Below are 21376 nucleotides of genomic sequence, written 5' to 3'. Positions count from 1 at the left end.
ATAAGAACTTCCATCCATTTTCTAACCTACTTATCCATAAAAGAAGCCAGTTCCTAGTCTAACAGCATTTGGGAGAAGGTTGCTTTTTCACCCAGGACATGTGTCAGTCCACTGAAGTGTACATTCACATCTGAAGAGCCAATATGAAGTTGTCAGTTTACTTAAAATGAATCATTTTGTGAAGAAAACTGGAGTACGTATGGAAAGACCTACATTGACGTGAGAAGAACCTAGTACTCTGAAGTTTTGAGACAGTATGCTTAAAAAGTGAAATGTTGTCAAAATGCAGTCAGGAACTAGCTTTATCACCTTTGTGAAATAGGATTCCCCTTCTGAAGCTTTTTATGTTTAAAAGTAAAAAAAAACAAAAAAACAGCATTGTCTTTCACAATGTATTTGTGGTACAGGGCCCTACACAATGTGGGACAAAGACACATTTTCTCTTGAATGACTCTACTCCACAGTTTTGAATTAGGGTTTTTCATCATAACAAGTAGAAAAGACAACAGTTTTACACCCCCCAATTCACAGCACCGTAATGTTTGGGAGATAGCAATGTTAGGTATGTTAAAGCACTCATATTTAGTACCTTGTTGCATAGAATTCATTGTGCAACTGCTGTTAGCAGTTACATCATCAATGAAGATACCTGTGCCAATACCTGTGGTAGCCATGCATGCCCAAGCCATAACACCCCCACCACCATATTTAACAGATAAGGTTGTATGCTTTGGATTCAGGGCAGTTCCTTTTGTGTGTCCATTTGACTCCTACCATCACTATGATACAGGTTTATTTTTGTCTTGTCTGCCCACAAGACCTTTTTCTAGAATTCTGTAGGCTCTTTTGAGTATATTTTGTGCAAACTGTAATCTGGCCATTCTGTTTAGGTGGCTAACTGTGGAAGCATCCTTTGAAAATGAAATCGCAAATGGGGTTATTTCATTTTAATTTTCACAGCATTCTCGTCTGCAGACTTTGAAAATGAATTTTAAAAAGAGAGATTGCATTTTCATTTTATAACTGTAATTTTTATTTTCTTTTTTGCAGAAAATACCTCCCATAGGCTAACTAGTGGTTTGCCTCTTACAGTGTGGCCTCTGTAGTTCTGTTCATGATTTCTTCTGTGAATAGTAGTCTCTGACATATATACATCTGCTTCCTGAAGACTGTTTCTGATCTGTCAGACAGGTGGCTGGTGCTTTTTCTTTACTACAGTGAGGATTCTTCGGTCATCAGCAGAGGAGTTCTTCATTGGCCTACAAGTCCCTTTTCAATTATTAAGCTCTCTAGTGCATTCTTTCTTCTTAATGATATTCCAGACAGTGGATTTAGGCAATTCCATGATTTTACCAATGTAGCTAACAGTTTTATTCTTGTTTTTCAGCCTCATAATGGCTTCTTTAAATTTCATTGGCACAGCTCTTGTTCTCATTTTAAACAATGGCAACTACTGTACATACTCCAGAACAAGCCTGAGTATCTTATGCCTGCACTGATGAAGCAATTAAACACACATGAGCAATCACAAACACCTGTGACACCAATTGTCCCAAACATTATGATGCCCAGAAATGGGGGTCAGTGGATAAAAAGTGTAATTTCTCCATGGTGTGACCAAAATGTATGTAAATACCCTTAAATTGAAGTCTGTAATGTGACTTTAATCACGCCTGAAGTTGTAATTTTAAGCTCAGCAGAGGGCTAAATCAAGGAAAAATGTATGTTTGACTTAAACATTACGGAGGACACTGTATATTTTTAAATAATGATAACATTTTCAAAACCCATTAGTCCATTTCAGGGTCAATCGGTGATGATGCCTATTCTGTAAGCATTGGTTGCAAATCAATAAACAATCCTTGATAGGAAGCCAGTTTGTCAAATGACACACTACAGGGTAAGCATTCAAAATGGAAAAAAAGTGGAACAGCTATCAAAATGAGGAAAACGAAAGTGAACTGCATTGTAATGACATTAAATTTTTCATGTTACAAGAAGCTTTGAACATTTAACAGGTACATATTTTTGTTCAAGATTTCATTAATTTGACTTTAAAATTTTCTACACAGAATCTAGTGTGTTTTTAGTTTTTCTGGACTTGTTTTTTTTCTTTTCTTCAGATTTTGTAACATCTATCTTTGGTAAATCCCTATCACTTTTCACAGTCATTTGTATTTTATTGGAAAGCAAAATGCTTCTGCTTGATAGAAAAATGACACCTTGTGCAAACTACAATGCATGTGCCAACATATTCTAACTGGATATAGCTTAAACACTTGTTTATTTCTCTTAAATGCAGATGAAAAACTAAAAGGCAACAGGGTTACCTAGGTAAGCCTCACTTGCAGATGTGACAAAGGCCATTACTTTGAAAACACTCCTCTATAAGGCCCTTTTTGTATAAGGAACAAATGTTTAGACAGACTCAAAGACATACTAAAAGAGTAATGACACAACTGTCATTAATACACAAATTTTACAGCAAGAAAGGGACAATATGTAGTGTATTTAGAGTCATAATTAATAGATTCAGTGATATATCTAATATGCATAAAACATTCACCACATCTGAATGCTTCCAAGGAAAAGAACAGAGAAATCACGAACACCAGGCACTAATATTGTGAAATCAGTGACAAAATGAACATCTACTACTAGCAAACAAAACTTCGAGCATGGTTGGTAAAACCATGGTCACAGGGATACATTGGTCGGCCTAAACATCTTCTAAAATAATGCATATTGTATTTTTTATGTTAATAATATTAGCCATCATCTGTTTCTCTTAAGAGTCCATAAATGGTCTGCCTGACACACAACAAATTTAGAAAATGAAGTAGGATACATGTATGGATTATTATAAAGAGGCTCAATAATAGCTGATCTCTTTTGCATTCTAAGACTAAGTCATATAGTCAAACTTTAAACATTTTGTCTTTATTATTGTTTAAGTCTCTTGACATTTGTACGTTTATTGTGAATTTTATCTTAGGTTTTCCTTTAATAATAATGCACAGTGAGTAACAGCTTAGATCCAAGGTGCTGCTGTTGTCTTCTAAAAAATTTAAATATCTAGTACTGCAAGCAAGTGGTAGAGCTTTCCCTTCTCATCAACAAACTTGAAAATAACTGCCATTTGCTTGATTTTCCTATTGTCATTTTGATGGGTGTAAAATCACCATTTTTTGGAGCCTTTGCACCACAAGCAACATTCTTCATAGGCCATGTCACACTACACAAGTTCAAGTCAAACATACCACACTTAATGACTGCAGTTGCTATTTCTCATTGCCCTGAGAAAGGTAGATTACACAACTAACAGAGGTTCAAATTATCATTGTACTGCAAAAATATTGTGAAGTTGACATATTTTGGCTGTCAAAATGTACCAATATGGGGCCTATGTGACATTAAGATATATTTGTACTGGCTTCCCAGTGCAACAAGCCCCTCCTCTAGTGTTTTTTGAGGCTACCAACTCTGTTTTCCTTTTCTTGAAGAATGTCATGACTGTCAGCAACTTGCTGAGATTATGTATATGAAGGATATGACTGAAAATTGCTGGACATGTGTAGTGTGAAGGAGGCTTTAGCTGCCCTCATGCAACATACACTTTCAGTGTAAACTAGATAAACACTGAGAATAACAAGTGTGCATTTGAATGTCTGTGCCCTAATTGCATGCTGCACTGGCACAGCGTAAGGTACACCTTATCAAGTTATTTAGATTTATACAACAAACTAGCTGTGTTACCTGGCTTTGTCCAGGAAATTTTCTAAGTCAATGGACCCCAGTTATTGTGCCATTGGCTTCTGTATGCAATATTTGTATTTATTTCATCAGGGGCAAACATTATTAGTTAGCCTGAGCTGCTAACTATTGAAAATCCTACATAAAGTCCTTGCAGCAAAACTCCATATTAAAGTGGTACACAGTAATGTTACAAAGATGATATAAAGCTGATATTCATGTAAAGTTAAAGACTGTTAAAAAGCATCAAAAAGTAAAATTAGTATTGCCTCTGAATAAAGTGTATTTACATAAATGTGTACAAAAACAAAGAAACAAACAAAATCTATTAATTATTTTTATACACTCAAAAGCGAGTTCCTGTTCTCTTCTCATAACATTCTGAAAAGCAGCATCTCCATAAACTACTGAAAAAATCCTGCTCCATCATATTCACTTCATGGCTTGGCTCCAACACTTGATTTGTGGCATTTGTTTTCTTGTTTTTTTCTTTTAACATCAAAAACTGCTTAATATTGATCACTGACTGGTGTTGCAAACTTAGTGATGATACACTGGTAAAGAACAGTGCTAGCTTTTTCAAAAATACAATGTTATGCACTGAAGTGTGATCAGTTTATCTCAGATTTATTGCCACATGTAACACACCTGTTTGCAATCAACAACACTGTGTGATATTTTTCCCTTTTTCTTACTGTATTCATTTCATCAAAGGGACCCCTTTCCCCATGTCAATTCAAGAAGGGGGGACAATTCCCCTCTTCAAATGTTGTTGTTGGAACACTGCTCTAAAATAAATGCTGTAATCCAGTGAGAAGTTGAAACTGTTATTCCAAATCGGTAGAGAAAAAACACAGCAGTTGCTACCTTTAAAAATATGGTGCTTTTATGAATGCTCTTATTTAAACTTTGTGAGCACTGACAAAATTATTTGGAGCAGTGGGAACTGTACTCCCCAATATGGCATTTACAAGGCTACAGATAAGATGAAGGGGATGGGGGTAATATATATTAAATATGCTTCTTACTAGATCACTTGCACAAAATTGACTAAACTCACAGCCACAGCACCTAGCGCTTTGTTGAATTTAGCTCCTCTCACTTTGCTTTTACAGAAGCGTTCATTTGCATAAACCGGCATGCCATATTTCTTTGGGTGATTATGGAGAGCACTGTGGGGAAATGGGGAATGCAATGCATTAGAATGTCCCACTCATTGCAGCATTATACATGATAAATATCAACAAATAAAAACACATTAGGTTGTTTGGTTTTTCCTACAACGTCAACAAATTTCAATCAAATCCATCAAGGCATTTTTGAGATTTTGGGGTATTTAGTTTTTCTATTGTGTGATTTTTTTACCTCTAAATATTGATTGAATAAAATCTGCTTTTCTTAGTGACCATTATTTCCCTGTATGTACTATCCTGCCAAGTATTAGCATTTTAAAAAGTTAAAAGTTTATATATATTAAATGAAAAAAGAGAAACACAGGCCCAAATTATACCAGAAGTACTATATTCTTCAACTTGGGTTTAAATATGTCTGACATCTAAAAGAATTAATTTAGATTATCTTGAACTACAGAAAAGAGTTTGCCATAATACAACATTTGTGAAAAGTAAGAGGTACTGTAGTTTTCCATAGAAGAGCTCATTAAAAATTTCTTTCAGTGTCTGCTAAGTAAACTCCTGATAAAGCTAACATTTTTAAACTTATATCAAACTGTAACTTGCTTCACTGTAGATGTGGTACAGGACATGGCAGAATTGCATGGTTAGAACACTTTCAAGACTATGCAAGTTAAAACAGAAAATAAGAGCTGTCAGTGTTTTGTTATAATTTTTAGTTTAACTAGTGACAGGTTAATTAGCCTGAAAGTTTTACCAAAGGGAACAGATTTAGTACTGACACATTAGGTATTTGTCAAATTGCTCCTTTAGGTAAAAAGCTAAAGCTAATTTTCTTCTTGGGACAAATAAAATACTAACTATCTACAACATTACCACTAATCTAGTTTGACACAATCTAGAACACATAAATAGACAGAGATACAACCAGCCATTCTAATTGGTATGAAAGTTTGGTCCTCTGCTCTTGCAAGTTACATTTTGGCCAATTAGCCAAGAAACTTTGGACATCTCTGTTCTAGACCATGGTAAATTAATTATAAATCTTATATCATCCAAGTAATCTGTAAAATATGTTCCATTAAAATAATGCTGGTGAATTTCGTTTGGAGTAGCATGTCAATTTACTTACATTCTTTTTCTTCTTAGTGTACCTCAGTACTGTAGCATTTCTAATAATTTGCATGAATTATATTTGAAGATGTTGGCTCTGCATAAATTAAAGAAGGCCTTGATGAGACTAAGGATGTAATGTCCAGGAAAAAGCTGATAATGGTTGTCAGATCATGATCAAGCTACTGAGCAGCAGTGTTCAACGGCTTTTGTAAGTATTAAATTCGACCAGAAGGGCAATTATCTGATTCATCCCTTTTTTATGCTGACAAGTGACCCACAGTTCCTTATGGAAAACAAATAATCTTGCTGTACGCTAATCCTCTGTTAGTCCAAAGTCTGCCAGTGACATCTGTTGAAAACAAACTCATAGATACAAGTTGTCAGCCCCCCTCCCTCTACTTCCCAAAATCCTATTAGCTAAATCCTGGCTATACACCACTTTAAAGAGATGTGTTTGAGTTAATCTCAAGCTTTGGAGTTTTACCCTCAGCAAACCCTCTTTCTAAGTATCCTGAACCATACACCAAGTGCTAATCATGTCTCCCACCCCTGTCCTGAAAACACCTTTATAAAAAGACTCCTGCCAATCGGATTATATAAAGCACCACTTACAGTAGTTGCTAGCATTCGGCATTTAGTGCAAAGGCATAATAATTATAAAACAAGATAGGTCTGCAGGGTGAAAAGAGGCTTAAGAAAATACATACACACTAATCAAGAACAACCTCTTTACAGTACATGAGACTGGACAAAAGCTACCCCATAGAGCAGCATAAGATGTCTACTTTAGCAGGGAAATATTTAACTTTTTTCAAACTCACAAATAAAAAATAGCCGACTTTTATTTTGTTGGAATATAGACTCTGATTTAATTGGAGTCTCTTGGGACCAGAGTAGTATTCCCAGTCATCATGTTATCCCCAAGTCCATGTCTCCCCATTCAGAAGCATAACGATAAGCTTTGGCACTCCATTACTCTGTAATAAGTAGAGCTGGTGCAAAAAAAAAAAAAAACCAATGTATGCGTTTTGTTTTTTTTGTTAAAACAACATATACAGTTCTAAAATATAAAGGTTAAAACAAAATTCCACAGATCCTTCTAATTTGCTTGTGAATAAAGAAAGGTGAAAATAATTGACTATATTTGTTTCTGCTATTAAACACCTATTTGACAATGGTTTTAAAAGTAATGTATGTTTTAATTATACGAATACCATCCATGTGAGCATAGTTAATGCGTTTCACAAATTAGATGCATGTGTCTGTGTTGAATAGTATCAATCTTACAAAATGTTCCTTGTGAAAGTTTAATAAAAAAATATTAAAAAGTATATACTGTACATTATTAAATATCACCAGTCAGGATAAGGGTGTAAAAAGAGAAAAAGATATTAATAACCTAAATAATTCATCACAGAAATATAATATTCATTTAAAACAAATATAAAAATTATGTCACAACCGTGAGTCTATGCAGAAAAATGCACACTTCGTAATGTTATGGAGTTTTAGGGACAAAAAGAATTTTATTAAAGGGGAGACATAAGCCAATGGCAGCTCTATGAGAATTATAGTCATCTCTTGTTACACAAGAGGCTGTTATTCAAGGAGGGAACAAAAACACATTCTTTAGCTACATCTTAACAGAAGATATGCTGCATGTTTTTGAGACCCAAATATTCTATGGCCTCATCAGACAAAATATCTGTTTTTGTCTCAAGTAATAACTGCCATTATTGAAGTATGAGCACTATTGTGTTTGTGGTATTATGTGAATATGCAGAGGTTTTTATAGAATATGTAAAGATCTACAGGGTGGTCCAGATCTAATCATGCAGATCCAGATCGTCTGGATGACTTTGATTTATGCAGAGACGATTCCAGTTCGACGCAAAGACGATTCTTCATGTCATCAGTTCGCACACTTCTCGATGGTCCGGGATTTTTTGGGTGATTTTCTATGTAATAAACTTAATAAGTTATAGTGTAATGAAAATTGCATAATTAGATCTGGACCACCCTATATAATAAAAGGTACACCACAAAGAATGGAATTTATGGAGAAAAACCTACCACATTCTGCATCGGTTTGGGGGGTGCAGTTAATCCAGGTACAGGATAGGATTAAAAAAAGAAAAGAAAAAAAAAACACTACAGTCCTGTCATGCCATAGTAACAACAAGGACCTCAGACCAATCACATTGTAATGGTAGCAAAATAAATGCCATTCACCTGTAGCTTTAATCAACATGAGGGAGTGAAATCTAATTTGTAAAGATGAATGAGAAAACAACACATTGTAAAGAGATGCAAAGCTGCAATAGACTTTTCTAAAATAATCATGGTCATAATCTCTGTCAAACTGATCTCAAAAAATATTTACATAATATGAGGGTGTGTGTGTGTCATGTATGTAATCATGTATTTTCTTTTAAAATTAATTTAGAATGATCTGCAGAATTTTATTAGCATTTTGACACTGCAAAGTATGTATCATTTATCAATACAATAATTTCATATTACATACAATAAAATAGGGAGAAACTCCTGTAACCCAGAAAATGCACATGCAGGTTAGTAATTGGTTAAACTGAAAAATACAACATTGCAAAGTAATAAAAATGTGAATAAATAAAGAGCTGAATGAATTTTCTAATACCTGCCTCAGTAAACCCGGGGCTTGTTTTAATCAATGTTGCTATTTAAAATTTTCTGGAATGAAGGAACCTATGCAAATTATCAAAGAACTCTGACTGATAGCCCCTCATACTTTCCATTATACTCACCAGCTGCACTAGAAAGACTCCCTGGCAGATACCTCTTTACACTTGCCTCTTCTTGATCATTCTTTACTTTCAAAATGACTCCATCAAAATAGCTAAATGATGTAATGGAGAAAGAAAAAAGCATGGAAAAATAAATCTTTACTGTTTGACCTCCAATCATCATTTTTTAACAATATCTAAAAGCTGCTTGGCATGGTGGTGCAATGAATAGCACTTTGAATCTAGGCACAGGTACTTCCACTGTGCAGCTTGTGTGATCATTCCATTTATATTAATTTATTTTTTTATTTTCATACATACTTCACATACAGTCTAGAAAACATTTCCACTAAAATCGGCCATCATTACTTTACCTATTAAAAGTTTTATAGAGACTGTAGTATGCATATACAGCACATCAGTTAGATGTCCATTCAAGCCTTTGCAGATTAGGAAACCACCAAATTTTATAGGTCAAACTGTTTAGTACATCGGTGTCACACTAAAAGTATACTGTCTGCTATTGTTTAAATGGTGAGAAAATAAAGAATTATGGTACCTGCAAGAAATATGGCACATAACATTTTCATTCACAAGCTCGTTGTCAAATGTCACTCAATATTTGAATTTTTAGTCATTACAGTCTTTCTAAGAGATATGTTAAGACTTTGCAAAAGCAACACACAATGGTCATAAAAAAGTATTTGTAGCTAGACCACAGGAATGTTCTCTGTATGAAATGCTGTTGCTACACAAACTTTGTATCCGCTAAAAGTACAAAGTGAATGTGCACAGAGAAAAAGCAAATACACATAACCTATCATATGAAATGTTTACAAATTATTTTTCTCATTATTTGCAGTGATTTACAATGTTGCTCTGCTCCAGAAGACTGAGCTTGACTTGTGTGTAGTTTGCATTGTTTCAGTTTATCAGTTTATGTAGGCTTTTTCTGCTGGGTATTCTGGTTTTCTTCACGCATTCCATGGACGTGAAAATTAGGTAGACAGGTAACTATAAATTGGCACGGCACGAGTAAATAAAGGTGCATGCATGCATGAATATGCTTTACGGTTAGAAGGTGCCCTGCCTTGTGTCCAATGCTGCAAGGACAGACTGCAGTTTCTCACAGTCCTGTAACTGGATTAAGCAAATTTGAAAAATGGATTTGAAAATTGTCAGACTATCTTTATTAGACTTTTTCCAAGGGATCAGAAACTAGTCTAGGTAGTTAATTCTCAAAATACTATATTTATGATAGTAAAGTCAATTATTAGGTGTAAGCACACCTTAAATTTGCTGATTACACAACTTTGAGTAACAATTACATTTATAGGAAATATATTAAATATTTGGTGTCTGTTGGAATCATGTCTTTGTACTTGATGCTAACAGATAAGTAAAAATTGTGACTGACCCCATGAAGTGCAGCGTTTGTCACTCTTCCAGAATCAGTAAAAGTGTTGAACTTTAAATGTTAATAGTTTTAAAGGCACACTTCTATTCATCCTATGTTGGACAGCAATATTTAAACCAGACTTAAGGATTAAACTCTCTACTTCCTATAAAGACTAAAGGGCAAATATAATATCCAAATAGCTAGCCTAAAGGTTAAAGGATGTACTATTGATAATATAAACTGCTGGATTACAGGTTATTGCAAAGTCTGATACAACACCATACCTGTCCCAAACTGTGTTGTATTAGAGGAAAAATTAAATCAATAAAAATATCATAGTAATGTTTATTTATATCAAACTTTATCATACTAAAACTCTTGACATTATGTATTAAATGCAAATCAAGCAGACAATCTTCTAGCATCAGAAAAGATATCAAATGATTTAGAGTTTATAACCTTTAAGAGTTTGTATTTTAAACAGTTACACAGATTGCATTTGTATTTTTTAGTTACTAATTGTATTTTATCCCATGCATTACCCTAGGATACATTACCTGCTGGTAAACTCTTATTGAAGTTATGATTATTAGTTTTGTCACTACTGAATAAAAGCTCTTGTGAGGAGGAATACACTTATAGCATACGATCATGAATTTAAGGCTATAGGGTACATATCTAAGCAATACTTGCAGCTGACGAAATGCACTGGTAACTTTATTTAGATAGTTACTAAAAAATGCACAGAATGTGTGCAATTTTAAACTCTGCATATAAACACGTTCTTCTAAACCACCTACTGCTAACTTTCATCCTAACTTAGACAAGGGTTAAACAAATAGTACAGTACATTTTAATGTGTTAAAATGTGTTCAATTCCTTAATATTAAGAACAAGGTTCCTTGTCTAAATCTTGCATTATTGACAGAAATATTATTAGTTAATGGACATCTATTGATGAACAATGATTTTTCTATTATTATATATATTATTTATTTTTCTATTATTATATATTTGCTTAATGCCTTTATTTGAGATAGCTTACAAACTTGCTCGGAGTCACACAGTGAAGCAGGGATTAAACTGGCAACCTTGGATCTAAATTCCTCTCCTTTAACCACTACATCACACTTATTCTTCATTTTTTAAATCTTTTATTATCATTTCAAATGCTCCCTTTCCCACTGGTACAGTGGGTTTGAAATGTAAAACAAACACACACATAAACTTGATTCTGATTAAATAACAAAAAAAACATAACTTTTTGTATATTATAATTGGCATACCACATTCCAAAGAAACATTTAGACAAACAACAGTAAACTTTACAAATGTTTTAGATTGAAGGAGCCAGCAAGAGTCTCAGAAGTGTTTAGATCAAGGCAAGAAACAACCCTGGTGCCAGTTTATGCATTGCTTTTAACCTAAATTTACTTTAATATTTAAAAGCACATGTCAAAGTTAAAGAGTTTTGGCACAAGCTGAAAAATAGAAAATGCTTCATTTGAAGGCAATTTTGAATTGGCAAATTACTCACCTAAATTGTGGGTTGACAGTAAAATGCAAGTGTATTTTCCCAAGTGAGAATTTCAAGTCTTAAAATAAAGCACTTTCACTTTAAAGCAAGCTATCCGCACACAATACAGCACAATGGCCAAACTTGCTCATTCCATACCATAGAAATGTGTTAAATGAACAGCCTGCTTCAAATACAAACGTATTTGATCTTCCTTAGCTTTCTTCATCCACTCTTGTCGAATCCTCCCTTTTCTGACATCATAGTGATCTGCCTTCCAATATGATGCTGCTCAGTGGTGAAATGTAATTACACAAATAGTGCTTAAGCTGGCAGGCTAACCCTCTTCCAACATTTACCCTACTAATCTCTTGTTAGAGTTTAAGACAGCAGGGGAAATAGACAGTTTCCATTACTATGGCAAGCAGTAGTTTTACATGCATAAGATTACTTTTGGGAAGTCAATTCCAAATAATGTTAACTAACCAGTAGATAAAATGGAACTAAATCACTCTTACTAAATAATTATTGGTGTTAATGTTAAAGAAATGAACTGGAGATTAAAAAGTTGACCTGTAAGATTGTCAGCTTCTCGTTTGCACCAATCCTACTAAATGTGTTGCAAGGATCATCTTCTCAGACTCTTTAATCTGACAGTTTGTTCTTAAATGCTTATTGCCTGTTGAGCACTACCTAGAATTACCATTTTAAAATATAGTTAGTGCTAGGGCATTATTCTATACATAGGGACTCTAGATTTGCCTCAGCTCTCTTCTTGTGCTTTTCGCGGCATTCAGAAAATAAATGACTAACACAAAAGGATCTCTCCACAAGAGAGGGCAATGTGTCTAGATAAGCCAATTTACCTTTATGCTAAAATTTATAATTTTGCCAAATAAACCATTTCGACCTATAATTACTGTAGGTTATAGATTGCACACATAAATTTGCAATTACACTTTATTACATAGCAGATTTAGCATAATCAAAAAAAAATAAAATAAGAGCTATCAGGATAACATTCTGTGCTTCCCAACATTGTATAAATTGTATATACTCTCAAGAAAAAGCTCTAAGTCTCAAGTTTTAGGAACTTGATGGGCAAGTTGATATTTTAGAAGATGGAGAAACCATTAAGAAAAACACATTAGGTCCCTGTGGAGAGCAACAATAATTGCAAAGTTTACCCATATTTGAAGTGAAAATCAGAAGTAAATCGTTTTGAATTCATACTGATTACAAAAACTACTTTAGTATGTGTTTTGTAGGTCATGATTTGGTAAAGGTAGGCAGTGACAAAGGTATAACATACATAAATAAGGAAGAAAGAGAAACTTACAGTACCACATGACTGATTTCACCCCTGAAATTGAACAGACAACTACGCTGTGTTCAAGCACAAACAAGTCTGACTCCAGCTGTGGATACTAGTTTACATTCTGTGGAAAGTTTTATACTGTAGACTTTGTATTGCCTAAGGCAAGTCTTCTTGGGAAGATGACCTATTAAAACACAACTTTATTTTTTAAAAGGACAGTGGATCTGATGTAGTTTATTTTCTCCCAAATTTTGATTCACTCATAAACCTGTCTGTTTTTTACTTTCTCATGTACATAATATAAAGTATAGGAATCATGAAAAAAATCAACCTCGAGATTTTGATGAATCTTGACATTTCAGACCTTCCCAAGTCAGAAAATTTCTGAAATTATGTCTGTTTGTGTGTCTGTGTGTAAACAAGATAACTTGAAAACATTTGACCTACGTAAATGAGATTTTGTACACCTCTTTTATATCAAAAATAAGGAATCATATCTACATTTTGGCCACTTCTGGTAACCAGAAATGCTACTTTAACTGAATACTTTCACGAATTTTCAAGTAAAATATGGTTATAATTATAGATAGATGATTCAAATTTTGTATAGTCATTTATAATGATAAAAAGCAAACAGATACGAAATTTGAAAAAAATTACTGAACCGGAAGTAGTATTTTATTTAACTAAGCATTCAAATATTTTGTATCATGGAAATATAAATGTGTACATGACATTAAAAACTGTATTCAATAACACACATTCTTTCAATAACTATTATTAATTTGATTTTAATTTATACATCATCAGTTTAACAATAACATGTAAACATTGAACATGCCATGTAAATATAAAGATGTCGTGGGAACAATAAGCTGCTACGTCCCCATCGTGTTCTTGGTAATACATTTAATTTTATGATATATTGTTTTTTATTTCTGCCATCATTATCATAATTAAATGTAGCTAAATGCAGTTTTACCTATAGCAATTTATTGCAACAAATACTATATAATACTAAGACTTATTCTATGTTTTTAAGTGACTATAACTCTTTATATTTTGCCCATAATCTAGGTAGTGCATATATAATCATAAAAAAATTTCACCACCGTTTGACCTTCCCAAGTGCAAAAATATAATTTTAATATAAAGTTTGATTATAGAAATAAATGATTGTGTATCGCTACTATCAATTAGTTATGATGAGAAACAAGAGATATATTTGAGAAATACTATGCAACTGGAAGTGGTTCTGATGACCTTTTCCTCTATCTCAGTATACGAGAAAATCAAGGGGAGCACACTCACGATTTTTTTTCTAGTACTTTGCCACATAAAGTGTGATGCTTGAAATTTACTAGTTGCGTGTATAATCATTATTTCTGTGGCACTCTATACAGATTTCAAAGATTATGACTTATGAACATAAATATAAGCACTATCGAAATGCCAACAGTCAACATACAAGAAAACAAGCTGACATTTATTAACGGCTTCACTACAGTGTTTTTAAAATTAGAAATATGGCTCATTAACATAGTTTCTAATAGTCAACATAGGGGCTAGTAAGTTAAGAACTTGTGAAATGTTAGTTCTAAATGCATCATTCAATAAAATCAAATTTTTAAAGGTCAGTTCTGATAAAACTGCAATTGCCTTCCAGTGCTGAAAAAAATAGAAGTCCTTTACCCTGAATGACTACTTTCAAGATGATTGCTCTCCTCCTGCTTCTTCTCCTCATTCTTGGAGATTAATAGATCCTCGATTTCTGTCTGGTTGCTCGGACCCAAAAGTTGTCCTGGTGCTTGACTCCCATCCTTTAACAGGAAAGGCAATAATAACAATAATCATAACAATAATAACATAAAAATTGTTTGCCCTACACTAAAGCTTGTTCAGCTCTAAAATGCAAGTACCAGAATATGCTGCCGGATTATTTATATTGGACATATTTTTAAAAATGTATTTATGCATTATAGTGAAGGAATGATAACCAAAAAAAAAAATAAAAAATTATATATATATATATATATATTACACACACACATATATATATATATATATATATATATATATATATATATACATATACATACATACATACAGGGTGGGCCATTTATATGGATACACCTTAATAAAATGGGAATGGTTGGTGATATTAACTTCCTGTTTGTGGCACATTAGTATATGTGAGGGGGGAAACTTTTCAAGATGGGTGGTGACCATGGTGGCCATTTAGGATCCAACTTTTGTTTTTTCATTAGGAAGAGACACATGTGACACATCAAACTTATTGGGAACTAGTAAAATACCCGCGCTTCGCAGCGGAGAAGTAGTGTGTTAAAGAAGCAATGAAAAGAAAAGGAAACATTTTGAAAATAACGTAACCTGATTGTCAATGTAATTGTTTTGTCACTGTTGTGAGTGATGAGTGTTGTTGTCATATATATATATATATATATATATATATATATATATATATATATATATATATATATATATATATATATATATATACACATATATATATATATATATATATTTACACACACACACAAACATATATATATATATATACACATATCTATACACACAAATACATATATATATATATACATACATACACACACACATATATAAACATATATATACATATACATACATATCTACATATATACACACACAGCTATTTCAGATCAGTGCAATACGCTGTTTGTTAAAACGGTTGACTCCCACTCTTACGCAATAACAAATCAAATCATTCAGTTGTCTTTGCTCATATGTCATTTTAGAGCTGGACGCCTGGCATCTTTTTTTGGCCACAAGTTCGTTTCTGTTTGGTGTGAGGTTCTGTGTTGTGGAGATTCTCAGGATGGACTGCAGGTGCTCATCAGTGAGGCGACTCCTGTGTGCTGTTTTGTTAGTCTTTATCACTGAGAAGAGCTTCTCACACAGATATGTGCTACCAAACATGCAAGGTTCGAGCCGCATGTAGATGGACTTTTTTTGTTCTTCAAAGTCACCAAAGCGCCGTGCAAACTCAGTGCGCAATAACTCTAGTAAGCGGTAAGTGTTCGGCAAGGCAGCTGAAGCGCTGCATTATGGGATCTGTAGTTTATTGTGTTACCAGCGCTTCATATACCCGGGCTTTAATAACAATAATACAGTATATAAAATGATCTCGCTGGCTGGATATAATTACACGCCGGGCCGGATGTGGCCCGCGGCCCTTGACTTTGACACATATGGACTAAATAGAACTTGAAAAGATATATTTTTTCAAATGTGATCGCAATTCAGATAGAGTTGACGCAAGACTACAGCCTGCATGCCTCAATGAGTCATCCTCCCTTGCTCTTACTTTTTTACCGTTCATCTAATGAATACACTGAGTATGGCTTTACCAAAACAATCATTGATGGCGAATAAAGTATCCATTATTCGAGTATGTAGAGCAGGGATATATATATACCCGCGTATCGCAGCGGAGAAGTAGTGTGTTAAAAAAGGTAGAAAAAGAAAAGGGAACATTTTAAAAATAACGTAACATGACTGTCAATATACAGTATTTGTTTTGTGAGTGTTACTGAGTGTTGCTGTCATCAAGGATTTGATTATCATTATTTCTTTCAATCAGGTTCGTATTTGTAGGATGTGTTGTGTTCAAGTTACATTCCGTGTTTGTCAATCGCTGTAAAGATGACAGGTTTCATTCATCGATTCGCTTCTTACTGCATCAATAAACAGCTCGTCTTCTTCTTTATCTGAGACCTGACACACTGCATGCACGGTTTTTTACACTGTCTTCCTTTAGCGGGACATTGACTTTTTCCACCGTGTGCTTTGTTTCCACAGTAGCTGCATTTATGAATATGCTTATCAGACGCTTCATATTTTTTGCTGCCTTTTCAATTGTGTAATTCGTTTTGTTCAGCTCTTTGGAACTGTTGCTTTTATCTGTGCACTGCGCCAGTTCACGGAGCCACTCGGTGTACTTGCATCGAAGGTTCCCAGCTGTGCTGGTGCCATCTTGTGCTATGTCCATAGCTTTATTTAATGTTACCTTAGTCCTGGCACTTAAAACTTTCTCTCGCAGTTTCGCTGAGTTTGTGTCAAACACCACCCTGACCATCTCATCTTCCTCTCCATAAGCACAGTCCTTCACCCGTGAATATTTACCCGTGGCAGTTTGCTATTGGATTGCCGCTGACGGACGGCCTTATATGGGCAGGCACTAAATTACAAACGCCAGCGCAGCCTGTCTATGAACTTAATTTAAAGTGTAGGTTTACATCGTGCTTTGTTTCCGAAGTAGCAGAACTCATGAATATGGTTGTATATGTCACTCGCTCGCTTCTTATTGTTTCGCTGCCTTCTCAATTATATAATGCATGTTTTCTTCAGCGCTTTTTTGAGGTCTTCCTGGTTTTCTATGTACTGCGTGATTACGTGGGAGGCGTGATGATGTCACACGAAACTCCGCCCCCACGGCGTTGAAGCTCATCTCCATTACAGTAAATGGAGAAAAACTGCTTCCAGTTATGACCATTTCGAGAATTTCGATATAAAACCTGCCCAACTTTTGTAAGGAAGCTGTAAGGAATGAACCTGCCAAATTTCAGCCTTCCACCCACACGGGAAGTTGGACAATTAGTGATGAGTCAGTGAGTGAGTGAGTGAGTGAGTGAGTGAGTGAATGAGTGAGGGCTTTGCCTTTTATTAGTATAGATTTCACAAGAAAAACAATGGTGTGCTTGGTTTAAACGTAACTTTACTGTTTCATGAGTTTTTTACAAGTTTCTGACCACTTATAAAATGTGTTCAATGTGCTGCCCATTGTGTTGGATTGTCAATTCAACCCTCTTCTCCCACTCTTCACACACTGATAGCAACACCGCAGGAGAAATGCTAGCACAGGCTTCCAGTATCCGTAGTTTTAGGTGCTGCACATCTCGTATCTTCTCAGCATAGACAATTGCCTTCAGATGACCCCAAAGATAAAAGTCTAAGGGGGTCAGATCAGGAGACCTTGGGGGCCATTCAACTGGTCCACAACGACCAATCCACTTTCCAGGAAACTGTTCATCTAGGAATGCTCGGACATGACACCCATAATGTGGTGATGCACCATCTTGCTGGAAAAACTCAGGGAACGTGCCAGCTTCAGTGCATAAAGAGAGAAACACATCATCATGTAGCAATTTCACATATCCAGTGGCTTTGAGGTTTCCATTGATGAAGAATGGCCCCACTATCTTTGTACCCCATATACCACACCATACCATCAATTTTTTTGTTCCAACAGTCTTGGAGGGATCTATCCAATGTGGGTTAGTGTCAGACCAATAGCGGTGGTTTTGTTTGTTAACTTCACCATTCACATAAAAGTTTGCCTCATCACTGAACAAAATCTTCTGCGTAAACTGAGGGTCCTTTTCCAATTTTTGTTTTGCCCATTCTGCAAATTCAGTGCGCCGATCTGGGTCATCCTCGTTGAGATGCTGCAGTAGCTGGAGTTTGTAAGGGTGCCATTTGTGAGTAGCTAATATCCGCCGAAGGGATGTTCGACTAGGGCCACTCTCCAGTGACATACGGCGAGTGCTACGCTGTGGGCTCTTGCTGAATGAAGCTAGGACAGCCACTGATGTTTCTTCATTAGTGACAGTTTTCATGCGTCCACATTTTGGCAAATCCAACACTGAACCAGTTTCACGAAACTTAGCAAGCAGTTTGCTAACTGTAGCATGGGAGATGGGTGGTCTCGTAGGGTGTCTTGCATTGAAATCTGCTGCAATGACCCGGTTACTGCGTTCACCAGACATCAACACAATTTCTATCCGCTCCTCACGTGTTAACCTCTGCGGCATGTCAATGGCTGTAAACAAAGAGAAACTTGTAGATAACTCATGAAAGAATAAAGTTACGTTAAAACCAAGCACACCATTGATTTTCTTGTGAAATTCCCAATAAGTCTGATGTGTCACATGACCCTCTTCCTATTGAAAAAACAAAAGTTGGATTCAAAATGTCCGACTTCAAAATGGCCACCATGGTCACCACCCATCTTGAAAAGTTTCCCCCCTCACATATACTAATGTGCCACAAACAGGAAGTTAATATCACCAACCATTCCCATTTTATTAAGGTGTATCCATATAAATGGCCCCACCTGTATATTGAAATCATGCAAACAATTTAACAACCATTCAACATACATACAGTAGGATTCTCAAACCTGCTTAATCTAATTCAGGGTTGTGGTGTGCCGGAATCTACCCTGGCAGCACTGGGCCCAAAACAAAAACCACCAGTACATGACAGGGCCTACTAACACACACTCAGACTGGGTCAATTTGTAATCAGCTGTCAACACAGATACAGTCAACCACCACACATTTAGTTTGAAACCAGGACACTCCACTACCCTCTGCATCACCATGCCACTTTAATTAAAGACATATGAAATAAATTACTTTTCTTATACAGTAAATATGTATTTTTAGTAGTTTAGTAGCATTTGTCCTCTGCTTTAACATAGGAGTTTGAGTAATAAAATAATGGCCACATTTGTATATGAATCATTCATGCAGTTTATAAACCACAATTCAAGTTTCCCAAGACACAATGAATCATGAAGTGATCCCCAACTGTCTAACCTTACATTACAGCCTTGTTTTAAACATTTATAACTTCTTTAAACTACTTTAACATAACACATCTGAAAAAATGGACCCCAACGTAACTCTTCTGAGCATTGTTATGAAACTTTTAACAACGTATATCTAAAAGGATATCCAAAAATGCAAATACATAGTAATTAAGGAATAAGATTTGTAGCCTCAATTCACTTTAGAAATTAGAAGGCCCTTCTGTGGCTACTGTTTTTGTATCAGCCAATTTATTAATCAGAATCCATACAGTTCTATTAAGTAAACACCTTGTTTAATTTAATGAATCATATTTATTTTCAGTATGACAATCATGAAATTAACCATCCAGTTTGGATTACTTGTGTATAAAATGCATTCAGACAAGAAAAAATTCACTTATTTCGGCACCATAGACAGATTAATGTACTTTTTTTGTCCCCAAGGGAAAGTCAAAACTTTACAGAAAAAATGTAAATATTTATATAGCCACAAAACAGTCTCTAAATTTTATACTAGTTTCATTTTAATGGAGAGAGACAGAATAACAACCAAAAATCCAGAAAAAAACACATTACATAAAAGTTATAAATTGATTTGCATGTCATTGAGTGAAACAATTATTTGATCCCCTACAACCCAGCCAGAATTCTGGTTCCCACAGTTTGGCACACGGATTATAATCAATCAATCAATCAAATACTCCTGATCTCAACTTATTATGTGTGTAAAGCACACCTGTCCACAGAATCAATTTCTTCCATTCCACCCTCTCCACCACCATGGGCAAGACCAAAGAGCTGTCAAGGGTTGTCAAAGGACATCAGGAACAAGACTAGACCAGCACACAGCTGGAATGGGCTATGAGACAATCAGCAAGAAGCTTGTTGAGAAAGTGACAACTATTGGTGTGATTATTCGGAAATGCAAGAAATGTCAATGATATGAAGGCAGTTGGGACCACAGTCACCAAGAACACCACTGATAACACACTGCGCCGTAAAGGATTGAAATCTTGTAGAACCCAAATTGTCCCCCTGCTGAAGATGGCACATGTACAGGCCCAGCTATTCACTGGCAAACCTAAGATCGTCATATGCTATACCAATTAATTTACCAACATGCAATGTTTGAGACTGCTTGGTGGTTTAGTTCTTGAGCTACAGAGTTGCGAGATTTGATAAAAAAATGAGGCTGGATAAAATCGACACCAACCCCTCCCCTAGGTAAACTGGCTGTATCTTGGAGAGTATTGACCTTACATCAAAAAAAATAATAAAGGGTGTCTCCTGACTTACATGAGTACAAACTAGTAATTTTTCCAGTATTTTCTGTGCCTGAAGTATGAAGGCCATTAGTTGATTTGACATGGAATGACCCATAAGGTCAAAGGCTTATTGGTGAAAGTAAGATGGTCAGATCTGTCCAACTGAACTGCAGACTTACATGTAAAGGCATTGGCATTTGAATAAAGCCAAGTTCAGCTTCTTCTGTCCACAAATTCAACATGCTAATTGAAGTTGGTTCATTGCAATGTCTCCCTGGTTATGTCAACATAATTCTAGGATCAGAATGATCAACTAATTAAAATTTCCAGTCCACCTCTTGCCTTTTCCATTCTCTCTGATCATATGAGGTGATAAAAACATCCAGCATTAAAATAGCATTGAAATATGACATTTAAGTTGGATCTCTGCGATAGACAGATGCCTCAGTACCTGAAATT

General features: G+C 35.1%; 1 protein-coding gene across 4 annotated transcripts in view; it reads right to left on the bottom strand.

Annotated features, from left to right (window-relative positions):
* The window catches only part of samd7 (sterile alpha motif domain containing 7), a 66998-nt gene that overhangs the window by 21167 nt on the left and 24455 nt on the right, over positions 1-21376 (bottom strand). For 3 of the 4 annotated variants that reach the window (XM_039761102.1, XM_039761076.1, XM_039761086.1), the window contains exons 3-4: positions 14693-14826; positions 8789-8880 (exon numbers count right to left, since the gene is read on the bottom strand). Coding sequence is in view for 3 of the 4 variants with exons in the window: in XM_039761076.1 (XP_039617010.1) it covers positions 8789-8880; positions 14693-14826 (226 nt within the window). In the remaining variant the exon portion in view is untranslated. The remainder of the gene's footprint in view (positions 1-8788; positions 8881-14692; positions 14827-21376) is intronic. The other variant, XM_039761094.1, reaches the window with a different exon arrangement.

Source organism: Polypterus senegalus, chromosome 1 (genome assembly GCF_016835505.1).
Source record: "Polypterus senegalus isolate Bchr_013 chromosome 1, ASM1683550v1, whole genome shotgun sequence".
Classification (NCBI taxonomy): Eukaryota; Metazoa; Chordata; class Cladistia; order Polypteriformes; family Polypteridae; genus Polypterus; species Polypterus senegalus.
This window is presented reverse-complemented; position numbering and strand designations above follow the sequence as displayed.